Below are 26,089 nucleotides of genomic sequence, written 5' to 3'. Positions count from 1 at the left end.
GGCTGAGAGGGATGTGATACAACAGGCCTCTCTTGTTGAAGGTCCTTTTCTCCCATGGTTTGTCTTTTCAGCCCTCTCCTATCCCTTTCCCTTTCCGAATCAGAAGCTGGGTCTGGTTTCTACATGGGATGGGATCCAGGCCTGTTTGCCAGATCTGGAGGGTGGGAGCCGAAGGGGAAATCTCCAGCTGTCAGCCATGTGCTCTGACAATTGCATCCTGACGCTGGCATTCATCCCTGCCCGTCCCTGTCCTCTCTCATGCCGACAGCCCAGGGTGATTTACCGACTGCCGACAGGCCAGCTCAGGAAGATGTGTTGTGAAAAGGTTTGTACGTTCAGGCAGGGAACAGAAGTCTGTGCAGGGATTGGGAGGGGGATTCTCTGTGCAGCGGGACGGGCTTTGAGTGGCACTATCTGGCTACATGAGACAAGGCCGACAAACCTCTACAGGCAGGGGAGAGAGCCTGCCAAAGCAGACACAATCCTCACCAGCTCCTTGCTTCTTCAACCTGGCACACGTTTCTTTCCTTATTTACATGCAGACAATGGCATTCTTACCCATCCAGGACATGGGAAGGGAGGAGGGGACAGATGACCAGCCATCTACCCAGTGCATAGGGAGAAGTGAGGAGTGGGGTCAGCATCCCACCGTGGTCCATCAGTGCTCCTCCTGGAAGTCACAGCAAGCAGCAGCCTGTTTATAGCCCACGTGGACGGGCTGTTCAGAACTGGAAGTCCACCTGGGACAAGGGGTGCAGGCAGAAAGAGGTATCGGGATGAACATGCTGAGCCTGGCTGCAGTAACTTCGTGGCAGCTACACATGGGCTGCAAAACCACCCTAACAACCTTCTGGGAAAAGGGTCCTCCACCAGGTGTACAGACATCCCAGCTCCTTCTACACTCAGCCCTGCAGCAATCTGAGTGGCACATCCTGGCAAGGAAGGGCATAGTCTTACACTACAGCCTTCAAGTAGCCTCCGTTGGGGGTAAATCGGCATCCTCTATTCTCCCTCACCAGGCTCAAGTACAGAGATGCCCGGACCCCCATGGCAACTCCCTAGAGCCAGAGCCCATAAGGAGCAAATTTGTTTTGCAAACCCAAAGCTGGGGTGGTTTGGGGAAGCCCAGAGGGTGTCTCCTGGCTCTCAGCTGTGCTAATTTTTTCTAATTAACCGTTGACAGTTGTGGCTTTATTTTTCACAGCACAGTAAAACTCAGCCCATTGTGAGAGGGAAGTGGAATTAGCTGATGTTTGGGCAACGCAGACAGGAGAGGCATCTAATCAGCCCTTTCTGAGGGACAAGCATCTCCAAATGGAGCTGCTGTGAGACACAGCAAATCAAGAGGAATTAATACTCAGCAGTTTGTGGTGGAAGGAAAAAAAAAAAAAAGGGATGGGGAAAAAAAACCCAACCCAAACACAGCTGCTGTGTATTAAATGCTCTCCACCCCCTCCAGGGGCTCTGGGAGGAGCAGGCCTGTCAGCTGCTTTAAAAGACATTATCCTCACAGTTTCCTCATGATGTTTACAAGGAGACACTGCTGCTGCTTGTTTGATTGCTTGTCACTGCCAATGCAGAGAGGTTCTTGCTGAGTTCATCCACTGCGGGGCTTCATGCAGCTCCTCAATCTGGATGGAGTTCGACTCCGCCTGACCGGGAGGCAGGAAAGACTCCTTACTGCTCCCTCCTGGAGGTAAGTGGGACTCCGGCTTATCACCTCAGCCCCAGCGAAACTTCAGAAGGGGTTAAAGTGCCTTGCCCCTGAGCCCAGGACTGACACTAGCTCATCTCTCTCCTTCTCCAGGTTCCTGCCAAGTCACTTCTTTAACTGCTCTAAGATCTCTCCTTACCTGGTCTCCCCCCAGGTTGCAAGCCTGGTCTATGCCCTCATCCCTGATGCCAAGAGCTGCCCCATCTGCCTCCCACCACCTCAGTTCTGCTCATGCCACCTGCAACTTAGTGGCCATACCCTGCCACCACTCCAGTTGGGCGTGCTTTCACCAGCTTCCTTCCTCTCCGAATTCTTCCCTCTTCCAAGATAATTTTCCTTCTTTTATCATGTGCCTGCACTTAACATGCCCACTATTAAACCACTCGGTGCTTGGAGTTGGGATGAGTTCTATACAGTACTACCATATGGCACATGGACAACATCCTGCTGGAGGTATGCAGTCACCACTCCAGTCCATAACTCCTTTCCCAGGCCATTGGCTGCCTGTGCCAATCTTTGGGAGCCAGTGGCCAAGATGATCTGAGATGCCATCCTGTTCCAGGAATCTGTGACTCTCGTGTCCCTCCCCAAACACAAGTGAACACAACAAATAGGTGAAGGAAGAGGAGGTAATGGACCCCAATGAATGGTGCTTTTGTAGATGTACAGTGCAATTTGGGGCCAGAGGATACTATAGATCCTGCTCCTATGGCTATGCAGGGCCTGGATCTATTGAAAACCCTTTCTGGAACAGTGTGAGAACATAGTCTATGGCTAGCTAAATAGAGGTTAGTACTTTAAATATCTCACTGGGATTGAATGGGATACACATCAGGACAGATTCTTGACTCCCTAAGGTACCATGCAAACATAATCTAAACGAAGCCTTTTGAAGCCACCGTGATGTAGCTATTAATGTGAACTATCGTTAGCTCCACTGATAGGTAGGAAAACCAAGGTACTAAGCAGCAACACCTTGCCCTGAACCCCCGAGGGAGCTGGCGCTAGATTTCAGGGGCCTCTGTTCACGTCACACCTCCTTCTAGTTTTGTTGCTTCCCCAGAGGGAAGAACTTCTCCGCTGGTCATGTCCAGTTTCTGGCTTTTCCCATAAGTACTGGGGGAGACTTTTCCAGAGGACATGGCAAAAATCCACTCTGTTGACAGAGTGCATGGTGGCCACTTGGTGTGCCAGGGGAGATGCTGGATATTGTTTCTTGTCAAAATAAAAGTTAGTTTTTCCTTGAGAATGACTGACTGATTAAAAACAAACCCCAACATGTCTTGCCCTTGACCAACCCAACAGTTGCGTGGAAATCTCCGAGTTGTGTCACCTGTTGGAAGAGCAGGGGATGTTCCAGCCTGGTGTCGCAGCCTGGTAACATAGGCCACCATGCTGATGTCCCAGTGTATTCAAAAAGCATGAGTTGTGAGTCATGTCTTGTGACTCTCAAAGACTCTGAAGGAGTTTGGGCTGCCACGCCGGCTGGGAATTTTGTCCACTGGCCAGCGAGATGTGCTGCCAAAAGGCTAAAACAAGGCGCTCCTAACATAATATCCCCATAAGTTTGTGGTACGCCCCCATGGCCCTGGGACATTGAAATAAGGAGAGGGAGGAACTAGGGGCTCCAGTCACTTGTTTTCCTATTTTAACAAAAAAAATGCTTTCTTGATCATAAGAGAAATCAAAGGAAGAGGTGGGAGACATGAAGCTGACAGGCAAATCTGGGAAGTGGGCTTGTCAGAGAAGCTTGTCCTTTGCATCTAAACATGGCTCAAAGCCTAGCAAGAATGCAGCTCATTATCTGATTCAATGGTGAAAACTTCAGCAGGGTATGGCAAGTGGGACTGAGGGCTTTCTTCTCCCTAAGAAAGGTTTGAAAATACCTGCTGCATGATATCACCCAACCCTTTGCGATGCTCTTCATAAGGACTGTTGTAATCCCCAAGGAGAAGCTGCCGGTGGGAGGCAGAGGTTAGGAGCAATCGGAGGTGATGGCTCCATCAAACGGAAAAGAAACTATCATCTCAACTCTCCCTCTGTTTGATGGAAGAATTTTAGTGAGAAAATCCCAGGGAGCCCCCTCTAGGATATGGCTCCAGGAGGTAGTGCATTTGAGGTGTATGAGTTTATTGTAAGGGAAATGATCAGCAGGCTACTGGCAATTCCTGATGCCCATCTTCATGGCAGGAGAGGCTGAGGCTGTGGGAGCAGAAAAAGCCCAGCTTCTTTGTGGAAGCTCTGCATTGGACATGCATGATCAAGAGGCCTCACGTTCCCAGAGAAGAGTTTTAGAGTCCCTACCAGGCTGAAGATAATTGCAATGGGTCCATATCTGCCATGAACAGAATGGGTCCTGGATTAGTGTCGTACACTGTCAGGTCAGGTCCCCAAGAAAGCCTAACAGAAATCATTGCATAGCACCTACGGAAGGTTTCATCAGCATCTTCCACACTAATTATTGGACCAACTGTATAGCTGGGAGAGTTGTTAGACAAGGTTTTGGACACAAAGTGCCTTTCTTCAGGATTGGTGAGAAAAAGATATCCCCCAAAATAGTTTGCTTCTCACATATTTCCTAGATCTTTATGGCTACATCAGCACTCCTACTCTTCTATACTAATATCAGTTCAGGATTCAGGTGCCCCAGAGAAAGTGAATAACTGCCTTGTTGTCACTTAAAGTCTACAGGAAATCCCTGATAGCCCAGAGATGGGAGAGTGGGGGGTTAATGTGAAAGAGGAAGTTCAAATATTCATCTTTATGAGAGAAGCAGGAAAAAAAAAAATGTCATCTTCCAGCCCTGAAAAAGTTACCACATTGATTTCTACTTCATAAAAATGAGGTTAAGTTGAATGCATTAAGCTGGCAAACTGGATAATTGCATGTCCTGAAACTGTCTTCGAAACAGCTCTTTTCAGAGGCACTCAGAAAATAACTTCATCAATAAGGCTCTTGCCCATTAAAACCTTCGCACTTCTCTGTGCCTGGGTCAGGAGCAAAGCCTGCACTTCCTTGGCGATGATTTTTTTTTTTCCTTTTTAAGGTAAGAAAATGGGCAAAATCAGACTCTCTTTATTGCATTTGCATATTATTGCAGAGAAAGAAAAAATGGCTAGAAACAAATTGTTTCAGAGCTGCCATCTTCCAGCTCCACTCCTGGCACTGCATAGTATTACCCAGCAGAGCCCACCCAGGATGGGCTGCAACGAACCCTCCCTGCATGGCCATTCAAGGACTCCCAGAAGTGAAGTGGTAGTTGCTTGGGCAAAAGATGGACCTGTGTGGCTTAGGTGCACTGTGAGAGAACAGCAGTCATGACATTTCTTTTTGCTTTTAAACCACCCACACAGATCACAGATTTATAGAGAAGTAGGGCTGGAAGGGGTCCTGAGAGGTCATCTAGTCCAGTGGTTCTCAACATTTTTGGACTGAAGGCCCCCCTCACTCCCAACCCACAACCCCCTGGACGTGCTACTCCCAACCCACAACTCCCCACCCCCCAAGCCTGCTGGTGCCCCTTATTCCTGACCGGCTGCCCCCAGGCTCCAGCCTCCCAGTGTGTGGGGCAGAGGAGATGCATGTCCCCCCCAGATTTGTATGCCCACAGTGGGCATAGGGCTGCAGCTTGGCCGGATCTGCTCCTCCCAGCCCCAAGCATTTTTAACATTTGCTCGCAACCCTTTCATATTTTTGTGATCCACTTTTGAGTTGCAACCCATGGGTTGAAAACTGCTGTTCTAGTCCAACCCTGTACCTGAGGCAGGATCATCCTTTTCCAAACCATCCCATGCAAATCTATTAGCAACCTCTTAGCAAAACTACAGAGTCAGTTCTGACAGCCACAAGACATAACACCGTAATCTGCCACAGGTAAAGCAGGGAGACTACAGTACCCAACATCCTGCTGCTGCAACAATTGTTAAAATATGCTCAAAACACCCCAGGAAGAAAGCCTCTCCCCCCGCCCCCAGGACGGAGAAAGACAAACCCTCCCACAGTCCGTACCAATCTGACTGTGGGGTAAAATTCCTTCTTGACCCCAAATATGGCAAATCGGTCTGACCCTGAGCAGACGGGCAAGACCAGGGGTGGGCAAAGTCTGGCCATGAGCCAGATTGGGCCCATGGTGGACTCCATTTCCCAGCAGTCTCTGCCCCCATCGCTGCGGACGATTTCCACAGCGAGCCCACCAGCGGCAGGGCTGTGACAGCACGGGGAGCGCACGGCTGGGCAGGTGGTGGTGACAGCATGGTCCAGAGCCAAGGCAGAACTGCGATCCGTTGCCCGCATGCCCTGGGCAGGGGTGTGCATATAGTGGATTGCAGGGTGTCCACGCATGTGTGGGAGGGCTGCCTGTGCACTGCACTGAGTCCCAGGAGCCAGCCAGGGGTTGGGGTGGGGAGAAGAGGGCATGTGCAACAGAGCTCGCTCAGACGGGGTGGTGCAGGTGCAGTCTGTCGCCCATGGCGATCCCTGCACTGCCCTGCATGGGGCCAAACCCTGCCTGCTCCTGCCCAGGGCCTCCCACGTCATGCTCCTTCCCGCACAGAGGCTCCTGCCCCAGGGCATGGGGCTCCAGCTCCTTCTATCCACTCAGCCACCCACAGATGCTCATCGTACCAGGCAGATGAAGCTAGAGCCCCATGCACTAGGGCAGGAACCACCCATCTGTAGCTTCTCCCCAACCTGGCTGGGCATGCGGTGCCTGGCACATGCCCCCACGGCTGCTGCCACTTCCGCATGCTACCTGCTGCCTGGAGTACCACGGCAGCAGCAGCAGGAGGTGGAGTTGCTGGAGGCAGAGGGAGTTGACCTGTACCCAGGCGGCTTCTGCAGCAGTGGCAGCAGCAGCCCCTCTGGGAAGCTGTGCATGCTGGCTGGGGCCGAAGCAGTGCTGTTGGTGGGCATGGGGTGGGAGCATGGCATGGGCTCTCTGGGCAGGAGCAGGAAGGGCTCAAATCCATGTGGAGCACCGCGGGGGCAGCTGAGGGCTGGATACAATCATTTGGTGGGGCGTATCTGGTCCATGGGCCATATTTTGCCCACCGCCTTGCAAGGGCAGCAGCAAAACTGTTACTTTTTTACTATTAGTAGTTCTTTATATTCATTCCTGTAAATAATCATGTGCTGTTTCCACACCACAGGCAACATCAAGATACTACAGACTGCACGCAACAGTTCACTGGGCCCAAGCCAGCTCAATTATTCCTGCAGGCACAAGCCACAGCACTCAGCCAATTGTCATTGCAGATTCCTCAGTAGCTGTGAGAGGGTTAACACTGGACTCCACCATTTCCGCCTGCTGGGCTAGAGTTAAGTGCAGCCATTCTGGCAGCCATTAAAGCACAGTGTGTCTATGCTTCTATTCTTCCATGCTTCTCTTCCAGCAAGGAAAAATCAACTTCCCCACTTAAAATACACCTGCCAATTTTGGAAGGCTGATTTTAGAGGAAAGGGCACATGTGATATGCCAGTAAATACGGTAATATCCACCTGAACTTTCCCTTTCAGTTTCTGCTATCACTAGTTTATCTCTGTTATTTATAGGGTGATCTGCTACCCCTTAAGTGCTGCCTTGAGCATGAGGCTCACCAGACCCTCCACCTGCTAGAGATTTACGGTATCTGATCTGGATTGCAAGATACAATACGCTGCAATGGGATGTCCAGCCATGTCAGGAAGCAATGTGATGCTCATGCTATGGAACACCTCAGTATGATAAGAGCAACATGGCCCATCTTCATTGCCACCGATGGTCCATCAAGAGTATCTGGCAGTTGTAACAGCAATAATTTGCAGCTAGGTCTCTTCCATACTTGCATTCCATGGCTAACAAAATGACTGCTTGCAGTGTAAAGTTCCCCTGGGCCAGACTCCAGCCTGCTTTCATCTAAGACCCTGTGTTATTGTGTCATGGAAGCATGCAGCAAAAAGAAAGTCTATCAAAAAAACTCCAGCCAAAAATAACCAGCTGCAAAAAATAGGTGGCTGAGGAGATATGGACTTCAAGCTGTGAGCAGCTGGTGCTTGCAGGAAAATATATAGATCAGAGTTCTTCAAGGGGAGAGAGGCCTTATCACTCTGCCCAGAGGCACCCAGAGAACAGACTGTGCATGAGGAGGAGGGCAGAAGAGAGTTCTTGGGAAAGGCACAGTGAAAAGCTACAACAGCATCTAGATATCACAGTGATTAGACATTGGATAGATTTATCATCCTGTCTCTTTTAAAAACCCTGCAAATTCTGGGCTGATGAAAGGTGCCAGACTGCCAGCCCTTATGGCTGTGTTCACACAAGGCAGACTTTCTTGCTTCCTCCCAACCAAAGTGCTTGGAGACCACCCTCTAGATTTTAAGAGTTCAGACTCCATAGTTGCCAGTAAAAGCAACTCAAGTACTGCTTAATGTCAGCTTTCACCCTAATTTTGTAATGCAGTCCCCTGCCTATTAAGGACTGATCAGGAATAGATAACTGAACAGCCATAGGACAGCAAATGACTTCCACTGGGCACATCTACACATTGCCTTGTGGTGATGTAGTGCTGTGCTACGTGGCTGTACAGCATGCTGTGGTGACATAGTGATCATGCTCCCCGCATATAGCACGCTGCTACGGTGACGTAGCATGGAAATCAAAGCGTGCGCCGCCTGCAAGGCGCAGTACAGGTGTGTACTGTGCCATGCTTTAGTACTTCCAAAAAGAAGTACTAAAGCATGGTGCTGTAGCAGCAGTGCTGTACGGCCCACTCATGACCAAACTAGGTCTGAACTAGTGACCTAGAGATAAATGGCTCTGTGCCCAATTCCCAGGCCCTTAAGTCATCCATTTCCCTTATCATCCCAGCACATTGACAAGATATACATTAAACATTGCCAGGAGGTGATTGTAAAAAACTGATTTTTGCCTTTTTATCCCAATCTCCATCATTTGTAGCTATGCAGCTTTTCAAATATTTGCCTTGCTCTTTAGAATTCATTATACCCCCCAGCTTTTTTTTTTTAAACAGTATTATTTTTGAAACAGTGTATTTTCATTGCCCAGGTGGAAAAGCTTAATTTGCACTACAGCAACATAATTTCCTGCTGAGGGCAAAATCCACCATCAAACCTCATCAGCTTTATTCCTCTGAAACTGCCTGCAACCAAGCAAAGAAGACTGTGATGTGTGATAGAGGAGAGGGAAAGGGTCACTCCTACTCTTTTTACCTAGGAGAGTTGCTGCAAAAAGGTCCCACTTGAATGAGTGAAGCAGCAGCTAAACACACACAGTGCTAACATCCCAAAGACTTTGAAGTCTATGAAAGTTTTACTATTGACTTCAGTGCAAATCAGTACTATCCTGAGAGAAACTGATGCCAGGGCTCTTGGTCATTCTGTGCCCTGAGCACACAGACTACTAGGACTGTAGCATGTGCGCCACAAGCTCCTACAATGCTGTTAGAAACAAAAGCTTCATAAAGTTATTTAAAGAAATTCGGAGGTAGAAAGAGAGACACTGCCCCTATTCTTCACAGCTGTATCACCACTGAGTCCAGTTTCATTCAGAAATCCCAAAGATTCTCCCTAAAGTATTGTCCAGTCTAATTTCAAATGATTGCGGCTGGGATTAGATAAGAAGAACCTCAGAGAACTGCTGTATTTACTTGAATCCAAGACATTTTTTCTCATTCAGTATGGGGGAAAAAGCTATTAGCTTTGGACTGAGTACAAGGTGGGGTGAGGTGGCGGTGTCAAGCAGCTGCTGTAGCCCCGGCTCTGACCCAGAGTTGGAGTTAGTCACAGCTTTAGCTACTGCCCTGCCACCCATATTTCACAACCCTGAAGTCTGTTGTTTGCTCTTTTCAAACTCCTAGATCTGCCCACAGTGTCCAGTCTTCAGCAGCAGATAGTTTCAGCTGTGAAAAAATTAAAACTGTAGCTTTTTCTTGAGCTGGAAAGGGAGGGTGAATGAGCTGAAGATTAGGCTCTGTCCCTGGTCCATGTAGCCATAACTTTGGAAAAAATCTTTTTTTTCCCTTTCCTTCTGTCTTCCCCAAAATCAAGGTGCATGTCTTACTTGGGGGGTACGGTATGCGAGAAAATACAGTAATCTTGTTTCCTGTGTTTCTCTTTAGACCCTCAAACGTGGTGCCATCTTCCTGGTCTGGAGATTCCCTACATCAAGTAACAGACCCTACCAATATGTCCTGCAGTCTAAAATTTCACCTACTACTGGTACTCAATAGGGTTTTTTAATGTTTTGTAGAAATGCTTTTGTTTGTTTAAGGTTTTTGGTCTAGTTTGGAGGTTGGTTAATTTTTCATTAGTGTGAAACCTATTGATGAAAAAAACGTTTTGCTTTATGTTTTCACTGAACAGTTTCTTTCCAAAGTGTTTAGGCTTTCATGAGAAAAAAAATGAAATCTGATAATCCCAAGCATGATTCTTTTCCAGTTTTTAGAGGCTAAAATAAATAAATAAATATATTCAACAAAAACCAAAACAGTTTCTGCTGAAATTTCCATTGTTGTTAAAAATCCATTTTTTGGGGGGAAAAAAAAAAATCTCCATCCTCCCCACATTCTTTAAAAATGACTAGCTCTACTGTTTTGCTGTTTTGGTTCCTCAGGGTGCAATCTTAGTGTTGTCCAAATACATGCAGTTTCACCAAGGACACAATGGGTTGACCTCAAATGGCCCACAAATCTTTAAATATGTTACTGAGTGCTGGTCCAAGCACTGGAGTGGGTGCTGAGCTCCAGAGCTCAGCAAATTGTTCAGAACAAATGGTTCAGTCAGTCAATTGTCCTTCATTCCGGTTTTGAATTCTGTCTGAGCAAAGAATCTGCGCTACTTTTAATATTCAAATTCTGAACCGCACTGGCTGGGTTTGATTGCATGCATAGGTCAGATGGTATCATCATTTCTGAATCCTATGGGGATGCACTTAGGATAAGGTTTCTGGGGTGCATATCTGCATTTAGTTCAGGGCTGTGCCCTCCATGAAGATGTTCTCGTAAGCAAAATTCATACTGCAGTAAGGAGGTGCAAATGCAACACGGGTAGACATCCCTATGCTAGCCTTAATCTAGGTAGCTCAGGTACCAATAGCAATATGATCACAACAGAACAGCTTTCAACACAACTGGACAAGACATCTTGAGTATAGACTTGTGCTGCTAGCTTGCATGGAGCCTTGCTCTGCCCCAGTGTCACTCCAACTGCTACCAGAGCTAGCTAGATTAAAAACTATTGTGATTGCAGCTCAGGTTGGTCTCACACTGAAGGGTAGACATAGCCAGTCAGTTAAAACTGGCCTTCCTTGTGGTCTGAGAATTAATTTGCTGGAATATTCACAGCAAATGGGTGCAAATGGAGCACAAGCCCAACAAATAATTGTACAGCTGCATGCATGCAAAATATTTTGGGCCAAAGCCAGGAACATTCAGTAACAGACCTTTAAAGAATATGGGGTAATGCCTTCATTAAGAAGTACTGTGGTGAAGAATATAGTAACAAAGCTAAAACAGCATTTTCTCCCTCTCTGCAAATATGTAAATCTGATTTCATTGCCTACCATGTTCTTAGATGAAAAGAGGTAAAAATGGTCTGAAAAAATTGCCCTAAATTATTATTTTGGGAAGGGATTGTAACAGGAGCTGGTGCCAGGGGTGGGCGCAATGTGATGTCCCCTGGTGGCTGCTCAGCCCCTGCTCTGCCCTCATTTCTCAGGCTCGCTCTCCTTCACCTCACCTGCCATGCCTTGTTGTCAGATCCTTGGAAAGGGAGGCTGCCCCAGGGATCCCTGATCCCATACTGCTGGTCAGGTGTCACTACTCAGTGCCTTAAGGGCTTCTTATGTGGCACTAACCACCCCTTACACAACCCCCAGGCCTCACAGATGTTACCATTCAATCTGTCCTGCTTTTGGGCCTGAGCCTGTCTGGCTCCCGTCTGTTGAGGCCACCACTGCCCCTTGTCTCAGTCCCTAAACTACCAATCCTTCCCTCAGCTCTAAGGCTGCCTTCTCCTAACCCTGGGGACTGCAGAGTCACGCTCTGTCTGCTGCTTGCTCAGGAGCATCTTCCATGTCAGTAGCCAAGGTGAGACTGCCCCAGCTCTGGTCCTGGGCTTCTCTCCCCATCCTTTCTGGTCAGGTGCCGACTCAGCTCCTTCCACAGCCTTCTCCCTTCTTAAGGCATGCTCAGTGCCTGTTTTAGGGATGTAATGGCTACATTTTAATTCACTGAAATGTAGATAATAAAGTGATCTCTCATGCTGGGAGGGGGAGATGATCAAAATAAGTAAAGCTTCAAGTGCCAAGTTCATGCTTGATTTTTAGAGCCTCTGTCCAATACCTTTTTTGTTAAATCTAGTATATGTAACCAGAGGGAGAGGATGGATGAATTAATAAAGTTTTGATTGCCTATTGCAAATGTGTTTTACTACTAGCCTGGAGATTTTTCCTTAGTCGATATGAATTTATCTGCTTACTAGTTTCTCTTAAGCCTCCTTTACCCTTTCTAAGAGGAACAACTGGTAACAGCCAGAGGGTAGATTCCTAATATTGCCTGGAACTGAAGTTAGTGAAAAGTACTTATATCATGGTTAAGGAGTCACATTAATAGGTGTTTTCCATTGCAAATATTGAGGTTGGAGAGGAAGACCTGGATTGTAGCTCTCTGTTATTGCAGAAAATTGGCTAATAGATACACTGGAGGGTAGGGTTAGGATTCAGAGAGACTTTGACAAATAGGAGGAATGAACAAAAAGAAAACTCACGAGGTTCAATAAGGACAAGTGCAAAGTCCTGCACTGAGGATGGAACAATCCCGTGTACCAGTACAGGCTGGGGACCGACTGGCTAAGCAGCAGCTCTGCAGAAGAGGACCTGGGGCTTACAGTGAACAATAAGCTGAATGTGAGCCAACAGTGTGTCCCTGTTGCAAAGAAGGCTAATGGCATACTGGGCTGCATTAGTAGGAGTGTTGCCAGCAGATCAGTGGAGTGATTATTCCCTTCTGTTTGGGACTGGTGAGACTACCTGTGGAGTACTACCTCCAGTCTTGGGCCTCCCACTATAGAAAGGATGTGGACAAATTGGAGAGAGTTCAGTGGAGGGCAACGGAAATGTTGAGGGGGCTAGGAGACATGGCTTATGAGGAGAGGCCGGGGGAACTGGGCTTATTTAGTCTGGAGAAGAGAAGATTGAGAGAGGATTGAATAGCAGCCTTCAACTACCTGAAGCAGAGTCCAAACAGGATGGAGCTAGACTGTTCTCAGGGATGGCAGATGACAAAACAAGGAGCAATGGTCTCAAGTTGCAGCAAGGGAAGTTTAGATTGGATATTAGGAAAAACTCTCTCACTAGGAGGGTAGTAACGCACTGGAACAGGTTACCCAGAGAGGTTGCGGACTCTCTATTCTTGGAGGTTTTTAAGACGCATAGACAAAGCCTTGGCTGGGATGATCTGTTTGGGGATGGTCCTGTTTTAAGCTGGGTATTGCACTAGATGACCTCCTGAGGTCCCTTCCAACCCTAATTTTCTGTGACATTCAGAAGCAATTTTAGTCTTTATTCAACCTACTACATGAAGAATAATTTTGAGGCATTTGCCCTGCTCTTACCTGAGGGTGTATGCATGCATGTGTGCATGTGCATGTGTGTTAGGACTTTTCTGTGCTTAGGCAGTAACCAGGAAAGCTGTGCTTGGACAGCTAAACTCTGCCTGCCACCCTCTGAAGGAAGCTGTCTCAGAATTAGTTGTGAGCAGGTGACTTTCTCCTTGCTGCAGTGATTTCTCCATCTGAAGTCAATGCATAAGCTCAGTGCAGGTGAGTCATGATGCTCTCTCACGACATTAGGTTTCAGGCCCAAAACAGAGCTAACCCTCTCTTACCATCCCCTTCACAGGCCCAGTCCCCTCCAACTAGCCCATACTAGTGCATTAACCCTGCCTCTAATTATTCCCTCCACAGTCACTCCCTAATTAGCTCCCCCACACACAATTAACTAGTCTGCACGTACTGTCTGTGTGTACAGAGCGCTGGCTGGCTAGAGCGACAGACAGGAGGATGAGTGTGGGGGTGGAGAGCTAGGGAGGGAGGGTGACTGTATGAGTCTCCCTACCCAGCTTGTACACACACGCACACACACTGCACATTGCACACACAGAAAATCCCCTTCTGCAGTGATTAAGTTTCCAATATATCACTGCAAATCTGCACGGCTAGGAGAGCCGAATGTGAACTTCTAGACATAGATCATCTATAGGTACTTGAGGAAAAGAGAACTGCCTGTGTGACTCCCAAGAGCATAGCAGATCATCTCAGCACAAGGGGGAGAAATTCCCTCATTCCCAGTCCCCTCTCTGCTTTATAGCACAAACAAAATTTAAAAAAAGAACAAAACCAAAAATAGAAATCTCCCCATGCCCCTAAATGGGGGAAGTTTTCCTAGCTCTGGCCCACCCCTGAGAAAGAGCTGTCGGGGTCAAGTCCTGTTTGAAAGGAGAAGGTTGTGTTTGCACTGCCAGCTCTGCAATGCATAACAGAGTCTGCATTGCAGTCTTAAATTGCAATACAACACCATCTGTGCCTTCCCCTTGCAGCAGAACATCACTCCAGGGAGCCTGCTCTACAGGGGGCTCCACAGAGCATCTGGTGGTGTCATGCCCATGGTAACCACACCTGGACTTAATGTCACTGGCAGGAAAGGTGCAGTACAACATGTGTACCCTGGTTACAAGACTGAAACTAGGACTAGCAGCCCACTGTGAAACTGGGTGGGAGAGGGAGAGGGAAGACAAAGGGCCTACCTAACTTTTTACTGAGGTTTATCATCTTTTTTAGACAAATACAGTAAAGCAAGCAGACAAAATATTTAACTTCTCTTCAGAAAGAAGAGACCTGCTACAGAAAGGAAATTGAGAAGCAGGGAAATCAGCCCAAGCTCAGCTTTGTGCTGCTGTAGCTAGATTGCTACTAATCCCTGAGCAAACCAGTTGAAAGCTGGGTGCCTCCTTAACGCCAGAGCTTTTTCAGTATTAATACATCCTAAATCCCCAGTGCTGCTTTCTATAGCACCGTGGGGCTCTTTTCCCCCACCCTTCATATTCACCAAAGGTAAAGGCACTGGAGTGGGACCCTGGGAAAATTTTGTTACCAGGTCTGCCTGTGATTTCGGCTGCTGGCAGTCATTCATTTAAAGGTGCAATATGATATGATTCCCAATCCCAACAAATCATCCTTCCTTCCATGCCACACATGCATGGAAGCATGTGTGATTTCAGAAGCAGGGATCAGATCCCAATTGCACTTTACTTTCCAGCACAGGGAGAGCCTAGAGTCATCATCTCGGGCTCCCCCTGCACCAGCAAGTTGAAAGCTGGGTGCTGGCAACCAGCTGAGTCTTGGTTGACCCTGGGACCGCACCTAGACCTAGCTGGTGATCAGTTGATCCTCCCATAGATAGGGATTGCACTAGGGCTTGAAGTCACCTGATTGTTGGCCAGCTCCAGGGACCACACTGGGGGCCAGAGCCAGCCCCAAATCAGTCGATCGTTAGCCAGGAGGGCCTATATGGGGACTAGTTTGAACCCTAGCGCAGTCTCAAGTCCATCTGACAATCAGCTGATTGTTGGCCAGCAGGGACCATATTAGGGCTTGTTGGAGACCACTGTGCAATCCTAACCCTGCCGCATGTTCAAATAAGGCATGATGGAAACCAGTCATAAAAATAATCACACATTTCTTGGGAAATATTTTTGTGGCTAGTTTCCCATTCTGTGGCACCATTAATTCCCTGAGCATGTGGCTAGGTTGCTATTTAAGACTCAATTAACAGATTAATTGCATCTTCAGTGTAATGTCTGCCAGGGGCTGTAGTGTATCACTCTGGGAAAGCCACTTCCTGTCTGTTCAGCCAATGCTTCCCTTCCCCACTTTCTGACCATCTGTCTTTTGGAGAGCCCACAGATTTTGTTGAGATGGCTGCTCCAAGCCATTTCTGCTGCTCAGTAGCTGAGCATTGATACACCTAACACAGGAGTGAGCTACCATGGTTTATTTCCTTTGTGACAGTCCCAGGCTCAGCTGGGATGCAGTATAGATATGGCCTGCCTCTATTTCTCAGTCCTTTGGGACAAGAACTCTCACTCTTTCAGCACTGTGCGCCTGTACAGTGCCTACTGCAATCGAGTCCTGGTCCTGACTGGAATCTCTGAACACAGCTGTGATATTATTAATAGTGTCATGCACCTTAACCCTAAGGATGCTACCAGCTCTCCCTTCTTAGCCCATGCCACTGGGAGAAGAAATGAGACAACCATATAAATTGGTGCTGGGCTGTAGCAGACAGGAACAGGAGTGGGAGCAGATAAACTACATGATAAACTGATAAACTGCTTGCCAGATAAACTGCATGCCACAAGGAAACGTGCAGCCAAGACATGGGTAAAGCTGCAGGCAATGCCTTTGCTGCTGTGGAGGGAGCGGGGAACTGGGGAGGTGTATTAGTTCTTAGACCATTTCCAAGCCAGAAGCTCCAACCAGGACAAGTTGTGTCTTGGTGGCCATACCCTAAAATTTACTTGCAGTCAATGCAGGGTCAGGGACTGGGCTGGGGCTCTTAGTGGGTGCCAAATTATGTTTTTGTCCATTGTCAAGCAATCTCCATAAGCAAATAGCTCATCTTCTGTTTTCCCTTTACCTTCTCCTGAACATGGAGAATTTAGAAAAGTGGGAAGGTTATAAATCCATCCCTGAGCGGTTTACCCAGGAGATCCGCACATAATAAAAAACAGGGCTTGGATAAACAAGTGCTCCAGGTTTGTGCCAATGCCTTTGCAGCATCAGCTCAGGGTACGCTCAGGTACCTGCAGGTTATTTACCTGTCAGCCGTGGAAAGGCACCAGCAAGCATTCATATTACTCCCCGACATTCAGGGGCACTCTACAACCTCATAGTGTCCCTGTTTTCTTTCAGGCAGTGCATCCTCCTCAGCCTTTATATAAATGACCCTTAAAGGGACTGAAGAGCCAAAAGCAATGAAACCTAAATTTTGCCCAACTGAATGCCCACCAGGCAATCTATCAAAAGCTAAGGCTCCATCCCATCCACCCCCTCAAACCCTCCAAAGCCTAACTCTTTTCTCCTTTTTTATTAGTGTAAAAGTTGAGAACAACTGCTTCAAAACCAATGTAGCCTCTTACAGTGAAACTGGGGAAGAGCCTGGGCCCCTGCGCCCACCTGAACCACAGTCTCTGCTCACCTCCTCCCACTGGTGGATGTAGCGGATGAGCCTGGAGAGGCGCAGCAGGCGCAGGAGGCTGAGGATTTTGGTGAAGCGCACAATGCGCAGGGCCCGAGCCGTCTTGTAAACCTCCGAGTCAATCCGGGTCTCCACTATCAGAAAGATGTAGTCCACTGGGATGGAGGAGATAAAATCCACCACAAACCAGCTCTTCAGGTACTTCATCTTAATCCTCTGTGGGTCCAGAATGATCTCTGTATTGTCCTCTACCACGATGCCAGTCCGGAAGTTGAGGACCAGGTCGATGAGGAAGAAGGTGTCCGAGACCACATTGAAGACAATCCATGGGGTGGTGTTCTCATCCTTGAAGAAGGTGATGCCCACAGGGATGATGATCAGGTTCCCCACCATTAGAAGCAGCATGGTCAAGTCCCAATAAAACCTGGGCAGTAAGACAGAGAAGCAGGAGATGAGGCAAAGGGGGCCCCAGGGAAATAGATCGGATGAACTACTTTATACAACTCTACTGTTATTAGTGCCCCTTGTTCTTCCTATCTGTCTGACCTGTTTCTCAGGCACCAATGGCATTTAGGCACTATGCTGAAAAAGAGGTACTAATTTCCTGGGAGGAAAGGTACAAAGGGAGGTGGCAGTGTAATGTGTCTGAAGGGGATGTCCGTTCAAAGTCCTGGTCAGGAGTTCGGGGTTATCCAGGAGGAAATTAAACTTTTTACATGGATGACAAGAATAATCAACTCTACAACAGCATGTATTAAAAAAGCCATCGGGAATGATACAAGACTCTTTGTTTATGGTATATACCTTCAGTGTCTGGGGGCTAACCTGCGAGCAGGTTCTCTCACACCTTGGCACTTTTCTCTGGAGCAGCTCGGATTGATCGTTGCTGGAGGCAAGATACTGGGTTAAGGTTGGACCCAATATGGATCCCCAGGGCATTCAGCTTAGATTTCACATGGAGCCTATTGCATGCTGAAGTCAGGCTTTGGGAGTTTAAGTCAGCACACTGTGCATTCCCATGAGGTGCAAAAATGATCAATAAAGCTGGGAGTCACATGCGTGAAGATATGTATCATGCTGTCAAAGTAACCAAGGGCAACATTTCACTACTGTATCCTTAAACACAGTCTCCAAGAGACCGATCTTGTTATTGGTCTATCAGTGTTATTGGAAGGCTACCCTCACAATGATGTTCATTTATTTATTTATTTTGGAAGTGTCCAGAGTGTGAGAAAAAGCCCAGGTTTTAAAAAACGACTATGTGATTTTTCCAGGTGTTAGTACAAAAGATACATGACCACATAATACTGCAGCTAATCCTGAGTAGGGAATAAAAACAGAAAAACTAGCCAGTTCTCACACTTTGCTGAGGATTCCCTCAAACAGCCTGGCAGTCTCACTCCAGCCTTAAATAGAGGATGCACCAATGTAACATGGTCATATATGAACAAGATTTCATTGCTTCTACACAGTATACTACAGAGTATTGACCGTTATGTTGGAAGTGCCATAAATAATTAAGATGCACTCTTCAAAGTAAATGAACACAATGAGCAGAACAAACTGTTTATTGGGTTTGTTTACTTACTCTGAGAGTCACCAAAGTCAGAAAACTGCCATTGGTTCTCCCAGGAAATCATAAAAATTAATGAGGCTTATTGTTATTCATTTCCTGAGCACCACATATGTTCTCTGCCACATACTGAACTTGTCTCTGTCTTTGTACTCTGTCTCAAAGGACTCAAATCCAAGGGGCAAACTCTATTCCTATATACTGTAGGGGCGCTCTTCAATACCCACGAAGTCAATGGAGTGACTCTGGGTTTTATAGCAATTGACAGAACATAAACAGAGTACATGTTAGCTCCCTACCTGTAGGGTCGCAATTTCACAGCTTAAGTCTGTATCTCACATGGTATAAAACAACATAGCTCTAACGAGTTCAACAGCATGATAGGAATTCATGTCAAATGAGGATCTGGCCCCTCCACTTTAGTTGGTTAACTTCTTAATACTGAAAAAAAAATTATCTTCTGGATAAGCATCAGTAGTCACTGTCTACATAACAGCATACACTGCACTGATAAAAAATATATACTTACGTATGGCTACATGCTATTTAATGTTTCAAATATCACACACACGCACACGCATGCACATGCATCCACTAGAGGTTTAAAAATATCCAGTACTGGCCACACTGTGCTCATATGGAGCCAATGGCAGCAGACTTCAGTGGGATCACAGTTTTGCCAAAAACAAATACTTCTTAAAATCCTGGCAACTAGCTTTATCTTGCACTTGCAATGTAAAGCCCATGTCTGTCATATACAAAGTGTAATTATATACCTAGCCTGCAAGCACTGATGCTGGAAGCTCTGAGATAAGATAAGTCTGTGTCTCTAAGACCATAGCCATGCCATATAGCAATATGTACTAATACTGTACAAATCCATGTGCTGTGATCTTGTTTATTAAGGGCCTTAAAATGCACAATGCAGCTTCCTGAGTCAGTTAATTTAGATAATCACTCAATGGCATGGTAGTCTGAAAGAAACAAGTATATCTTTGCCCAAGAGAAATAACCTTTCAGCCATCTTTAGTCCAACTGTTGGGATGCAGAGGGAGACACACACACCAGGAAAGGATTATTCCTGCTCCAGTTTCAGGGGAAGAGGTGGAGGAGAGCTGAAAAAGAAGTCCGACTTGCATATACGCAAAGGTGAGATTTGCTCTCTCCAGAGATCTCTTGGTCTTGCTGTTTTTTCCCCCCTTTGTACATCAGCAGGTGATTTTAGTGATCAGCAGTGAGAAAGGCACTAATGGCACTAGCTAGAACAAGTCATAGAGTAGACAGAAGAAAAAAAACTACCAGGGTGCAGGTTGAGCAAATGCTTCACAACATTAAGAGACTAATAGACCTCTCCCTTATTCCCATCCCCAGTAATGCAGACAGGCAGAGCTTGGTCAGCTGCCCTGAATGCTGACCTACAATATCCCCTGCTGTTCCAGTCCTGCCCATGCTCTGCCCATGTACCTCTCTTCCAGCTGTGTCCATTGATGTTCTAATGCTGAGTCACTAGCACACATTTCCAATCAATTTCTGCAATATGAAAAAGTATGTATAGATCCTACTCCACTTAATAGGTGTCTAGGTGGACTTAAGTGCCTTAGTGTGATTCAGGGTACAGTAGATCTTATTCACATTCAGGCCCTACCTATGTACACTTTGGTACCTAATAGCTGGAGTAGGATCTGGCCCATGGAGACAAGGTCATAACATTTATTTCTAGGCATTATTTAAATCTGAATTCTATTCCAACGTGGTGGTAGTGACTCAGACAAATGCCGTGGATTCCCTTGGTCCTAGCATTTAGCAAACATACCTAATGGATTACAGATGACGATTTCTATCCAATGCACCAACTCTTAATTTAAAAGGTGTCAAAACCTACAAGGCCAATATAACTCTGGCCTCTAGGCAGAAGGTAACAGAGACTGAAAACATCCTACAGGACAAGACAAGGAGCTTGGTAGAATCTAGCTATCAAGTCAGAAATACCATGTTCCATGTATATCCCAGGTCACATTTTAGCTATTCAGTGTAGGGGTGCAGGCTGAATGACATGTGGCTGCCCCATGGACTGGACTGGGCCCATGTTTCCCCTCGCTTTCCCCCTCCACATGCCTGATCCTGTGCATGAAGCACGTGGTCTGGCCAGTCCAGGACTGTGCTGCCCATGGTGCCCACATGGAACTGATCCAGGATGCATGCCACACTCTGGCCATCCATGCCGCATGCCATGTCTGGCCCAGAGTGGCTGGTGGGGAGTCGGGGGTGCTGGCAGCATGGGTTCTGGACCAGCTGGGATGGGTGCCACATGTGGTACTTGTCTTGGACTGACCACAGTGAGTGCTGTGTCCACAACAGTCCCAGACTAGCCCAAGCAAGACTGTGTGCAATGCAGCTCACAGTGCAGCTGGAGTGGGCACCATGTGTTGCTGATTTGATGCATGCTGTATGCAGTGTGTAGGTCAAGTATGGACCCAGAGACAGCCCTGGGGGCTGGATGATGTAGCTCCATGGGCCATATCTTTGACACCCCTGATTTAGTGCAATCTGTTTAGTCAAGGATAGCTAAACTCAAAGCAAGTGGCTACTCAGTGGCCACAACATACTTGGAGTAAAACATCCTCATGAATGTTATCATCATCATATAATTTATTTTTCTCTCTCCAAGTTACTGACTGAAACGAATAAACATGTAGGTGATGTATGTGAGAACAACTAGTATCAAGTATTATTAACTATGCTCTGCATTTCTGTAGCTCCTTCCATGAAAGCATCATATGGGACTTTCTATTCTGTAACAAGTTTAGCCATACAATTTCCCTGAGAGGAAGAGAAAGATTATTAGCCCCATTTTACAGTTGGGGAAACTGAGACCTGGCAATGTTAAGGGCAGAATGTACCACAAGCAGGTCTTATGAAATCTCTCCTCTGATTTTCTCTCTTCCTGGTCAACTGTTCCTTTTCTTCCTGTTTCTAAGCATTTACATGAAACATTAACAGCAAAAAATGTATTGATTTCTTATAGCTGATTCTCTAGGACTGAGCAACTCACAACAACAAGGAAAACTAGTGCTGTAGAAACCAGCCAATTCTCTCCAAAATACTTGTTCGTAGAGAACATGGAGAGGATTCAGAGGCAAGTGACAGAGATGATAAAAGGACTGGAAGGCAAGTTGTACCAGAGAAGGTTGAAAGAACTAGGTATACTTTGTCTGGAGAAAAGGAGATTAAGGAGGGACATGATCGCAGTTTTCAAATCTTTAAAATGGTGGGTAAGAGAGAGAGTGCAGTCTTGGGCTGCTTCTATACATTAATAGTTATTATGCCATTGCCTTACTAATTGTAATAAATTTTATTAATTAATAAATTTAGACTGGCTACACATGCAAATTAATTATGGTCCCTTAAAAAGGGTCAACCAGCTATAAAGTTATTGCTTGAAAAAGTGTAAATAATTTTGTAGCTGGTTTCTATCCAGTTTTAATTTGCACATATACACAGTCTGTGGCTGGGAGACCACAGCTGCTACAATCTCCCAGCTGCTGGAAATCACAATGCACCCCCAAGGCTGGAAGATCCCAGCCACTGTGGGCTCCCAGCTGCAGGGGTACTCCACACAGTAACTGGGAGAGTGCAGCTACTGCGATCTCTCAGCCATGGGGTGTTTCACACATCCCGGGGGCTGGGAGATCACAGCAGCACCCCATGGCTACTGTGGCTGAGAGTCCCACAGCTGAGGGGTCTCTTGGCCCTGGCTGTGCTCCACATGCAGCCAGGGGTAACAGTTCCTGCACCTGACAAGACTATTGGTCACAGCTGTGTCACATGTGTGACATGGCAGGAGGCATTATTGTGTGAAATGTGCTTGAAATCCCATGGTGCCTTTACCTGCACATGTAGAGGGGGCCCTGCTGACTATGAAGTTGGGGCAGCTTAGAGACCACTTCCTCCAATTGTTTTTCCCCTGGCTTTTCAGTATTTGTATTGTCAACAGAGACTTGCAAGACCTTCATTCTAAATTACATAAAAGGTTTTTGGACATTTTTAACTTCTACTGCCAGGCGGCCAGCTCTGGCTTGAACTGAGTAGCTGTCTCACAGCACACAGAAAGGATGCAGAAAGAAAACTCATCCAACTGAAAACAGCAGGGAGCCAGAATATCATCATCAGCCCTGGAATGGAGCTAAGACTATAGGGCTAACTTTTACAGAAAATGCTGTGGGACTCTTTAAGAACCAATTTCAGCAAGCATGCTGGAGCCCCCATTCGGTACTGACTCAGACATAAGAGCACCACCTATTGAATCTCCAGCACCATTGAGATGTTCATGTTTTGCACAGAGAGGTTTGCTAAATTTCTGCCTTTGAGCTTTCTCTTCTCTCCAGAGTGGTAGTAGCTCCCCCATCATGGAAAAATGCATGTTGAATTATACACTATTACACTCACCAATAACTTTCTTGATAGGAAAGAGTTTGCGCTTTAATTCCCAAGACAGCTAGTCAGGCTAGAAATAGAAATCATCTTTTTTAAAGTGCATTAGCAGATGTCAGTGTGGCTAGAGTCGTGATGGTAGGGGGGAAAGGGGAGGAAAAGAAAATTCACTTCAGAACAGCTGCTCACTTGGAAGATGAACCTGGGGAGAGAGAAGTGAAGAAGAGTAGGCCATTTCGTCTTCTAGGATGCAGTACTTTTCCCACCCAAGAGTAGGTGCATTTCTGCTGGAAAGTAATAACCTTGCATTATTCATGGTGATAATAGCAGGAGTGTGGTAATTCACTGCTATTAAATACACTAAAGGCCACTTAACCAAATACCCAGGGTATGAATTCACCTGCTGAAATAATTCATTTACTCACAATGATCTATTCAAATGCCCATTTACTTGAAAATCTCTTTGAAATGAACATCAACAAAGAGAATTCAAGTGTCAGATGACCTTTTCTGAGAAAGGGAGAGAGAGAGAGAGATTGGGAGAGGAGGAAAGAGACCCTAAATGCTACATAATGGAAAATGATTAGAGGACCTGTTAATAAATAAGATAGATTACTTTAATTCATTACGTACTGATCTGTAGAAACAACATATATATTCTTCCAGCCTTAAATAACCACCCCAGAATGCTGATAATGAGTTGTGCGTCACAGTGGCATGCAGAAACAGCACTCCTATGTCACCTCTTCCACTGGTAGTTTACCAGACTTAGACCTTGGCCATACTAGTCAGCACTGGATGCATCTCATTCAGCTGAGCAAATTTCATCTCTTGCAAAACCTGGGTTACTCCAAGCCCTAGTTGCACTGAAGAAGCAGATCAATGGGAAGTGTGTAATTAGTGGTGCATTAGGGCCTGGAACAGAGGCACTGTTCCAAAGGAGGAACCCAATCCTGCATGCGCTTAGCTTTACCAGCATGAGCAGTTGCACTGGTATTGATGGGATGACTTCTAGTAGAGAACTTATGCATCTCTGTAGCTGTATCCAGGATCAGAGCCAGAGGTAGGCAGACTGTCACTGAAAAAAAGGAGCAGCACTAGACAAGATACTGGCACTGGCAATGAATGCTTTGTGTTTCTGAGCTACTATACTATCTCAGACTCACTACAACTAGTGCCTGTGCCTCAAAAAGTTCCTAGTGAATTAAACCATCAAGTTCATTTGGGCTTGGATTATTTTCCAGTCCCAGCTCATTAGATTATCTTCATCATATATTGAATCACTTCTTTATTCAAGAAATCCAGGATTCTGTACTATTTTCAGAGTAGATCAAATATGCTCACAGCATCATTATTATTTTACATTTAAAAAGTAGGAGCTGTAGTATTTCATGTAGAAGGAAAGAATGGAGAAATGTTTGCAATGCAGCAGTATGAGGTGGAATTGGAAGTACAGATACAATAGTAAGCTGCTACTCTGTCAGCAATTTCAACCGAAATCTACACCTTTACTAATAAATAATACTCATCGCTTTGCAATTTTCAAAACACTGTATAAACATTAAACAATCCTCAGTAGTCCTATGCAAAAAGATATCATCACCCCCACTTTACAGACTGACCATCTAATACAGAAAAGTTAAAAGTTACTTTCCCAGAACTGAGATAAGAAGCCAGAAGGTCTTAATTCCTGGTTCTCTGCTTGGTTTCCAGTTATGTGCTATCATTTCAACAGCATCAGGAAATGCTCTCATGTTGCTGTCACCATAAAAAAATATAATACCACAACATAAACACGCACATTTATCAGGGATATTTTTACTCCAACTATAGTATTGAATAGTTTGCAAACAACATGTTCAGGACATTGATGCATTTACCCTATTATAATATAGAACATTATGATTTATGCCCTTTCTTGAGTTTACAAAAGATAATTCACTAAATCAATGAGAATTAGTTTAAATTATTAGTTGTTTGGTGAAGTCTGCAATACACCCACTCTATTATCAGGCTCAGTAAGGAGATGAATATTTGCATGCTATAACTTGTAGAGAGACATTTACTGGAAAATTCAAAAGCATTGAGAGCTACTGAAGTAGGCCTAATGTGAAAGGTAATCTAAGGTACACAACTGCACAATGTGCCAAATAAATCAGGACTTTATTAGTTCTTAGCATAACCTCTGACTTCAGCATAAACTTCATTGGACATGCAGCGTGTTGTGAGAAGGACACAGCTAGGTATTATTTCCCTTGTGAGCAATCAATTGCAGCACCATGGACAGCTCCTGACAATGTTCTATTGAGCCATTGCTAAAATGGCCTTTAGGAGATTAGAGAAATTGGACGGCTATTAAAACAAATGCAGGGCTTTTATTGCCACAATTAAAAAGTCTTGGACCTTGCACTTTTCATTGGCTCCAATAAAAAGTGCAAGACACAATAAAATGAACCTATTACCAAGAGACCCCTCTCTTTCATCAAATATTAACTAAAGAGAAAATGAAAAGGCCTTCAGCCTTGGATATGCTCTGGCCTCTGGAGGAAGGGAAAGAAATCCCTAGTCTTGAGTGTCTGAAAGAGAACTATGAGACTCCTGGCCCAGTGCGTTAGCTCATGGTTTCAGCCTTCCCATCATAGTGGCTATGACAAAACATCTGACAAAAGGCTGGCTTTAAGAAAGGGTGGCTGTTCGGGACCTGAGACATTTCTACAGCCTACTATTAGGTTCAGTTGGTTTAACATTGCCTTTGCAAACTATCCAACAAAGGCTATAGTCTGTCCAGATCACTGGGCTATTTCCTGAAAGTATGCATGTTGTCATTAGAGTACTACTTTCTTTTGTCCTTCACCTACAGATCTCAAAACTCTTCGTGAAACCTTTTTTTGGGGGGGGGGTATTATTGTTTTCCCTATGTGTCTTAGTCATCAGTCAGAAATTCATTGTACCATGTACTGTGTAAACATGGAACAAAAAGATGGATCCTGCTCCAAGAGGGCTGATAATTTAAATGAATTAGCCTTCTAGATATAAGCATAATGAAGGGAATTATTCATATATGGACACTGATCAAAAGGAAGTCAACTGATTAAAATGAGACAGTGACAGAGCTGGGATC

The 26,089-nt window shown here is 45.9% G+C and overlaps 1 protein-coding gene across 1 annotated transcript in view; it reads right to left on the bottom strand.

The window, feature by feature from the left end:
- Nucleotides 1-26,089, bottom strand: part of HCN4 (hyperpolarization activated cyclic nucleotide gated potassium channel 4) — a 153,026-nt gene that overhangs the window by 96,583 nt on the left and 30,354 nt on the right. Inside the window, exon 2 of the mRNA XM_090028655.1 lies at nucleotides 16,965-17,388. Coding sequence (XP_089884781.1) covers nucleotides 16,965-17,388 — 424 coding nt within the window. The remainder of the gene's footprint in view (nucleotides 1-16,964; nucleotides 17,389-26,089) is intronic.

Source organism: Crocodylus siamensis, chromosome 15, assembly GCF_052110815.1.
Source record: "Crocodylus siamensis isolate JL-2025a chromosome 15, ASM5211081v1, whole genome shotgun sequence".
NCBI classification, from domain to species: domain Eukaryota; kingdom Metazoa; phylum Chordata; order Crocodylia; family Crocodylidae; genus Crocodylus; species Crocodylus siamensis.
This window is presented reverse-complemented; position numbering and strand designations above follow the sequence as displayed.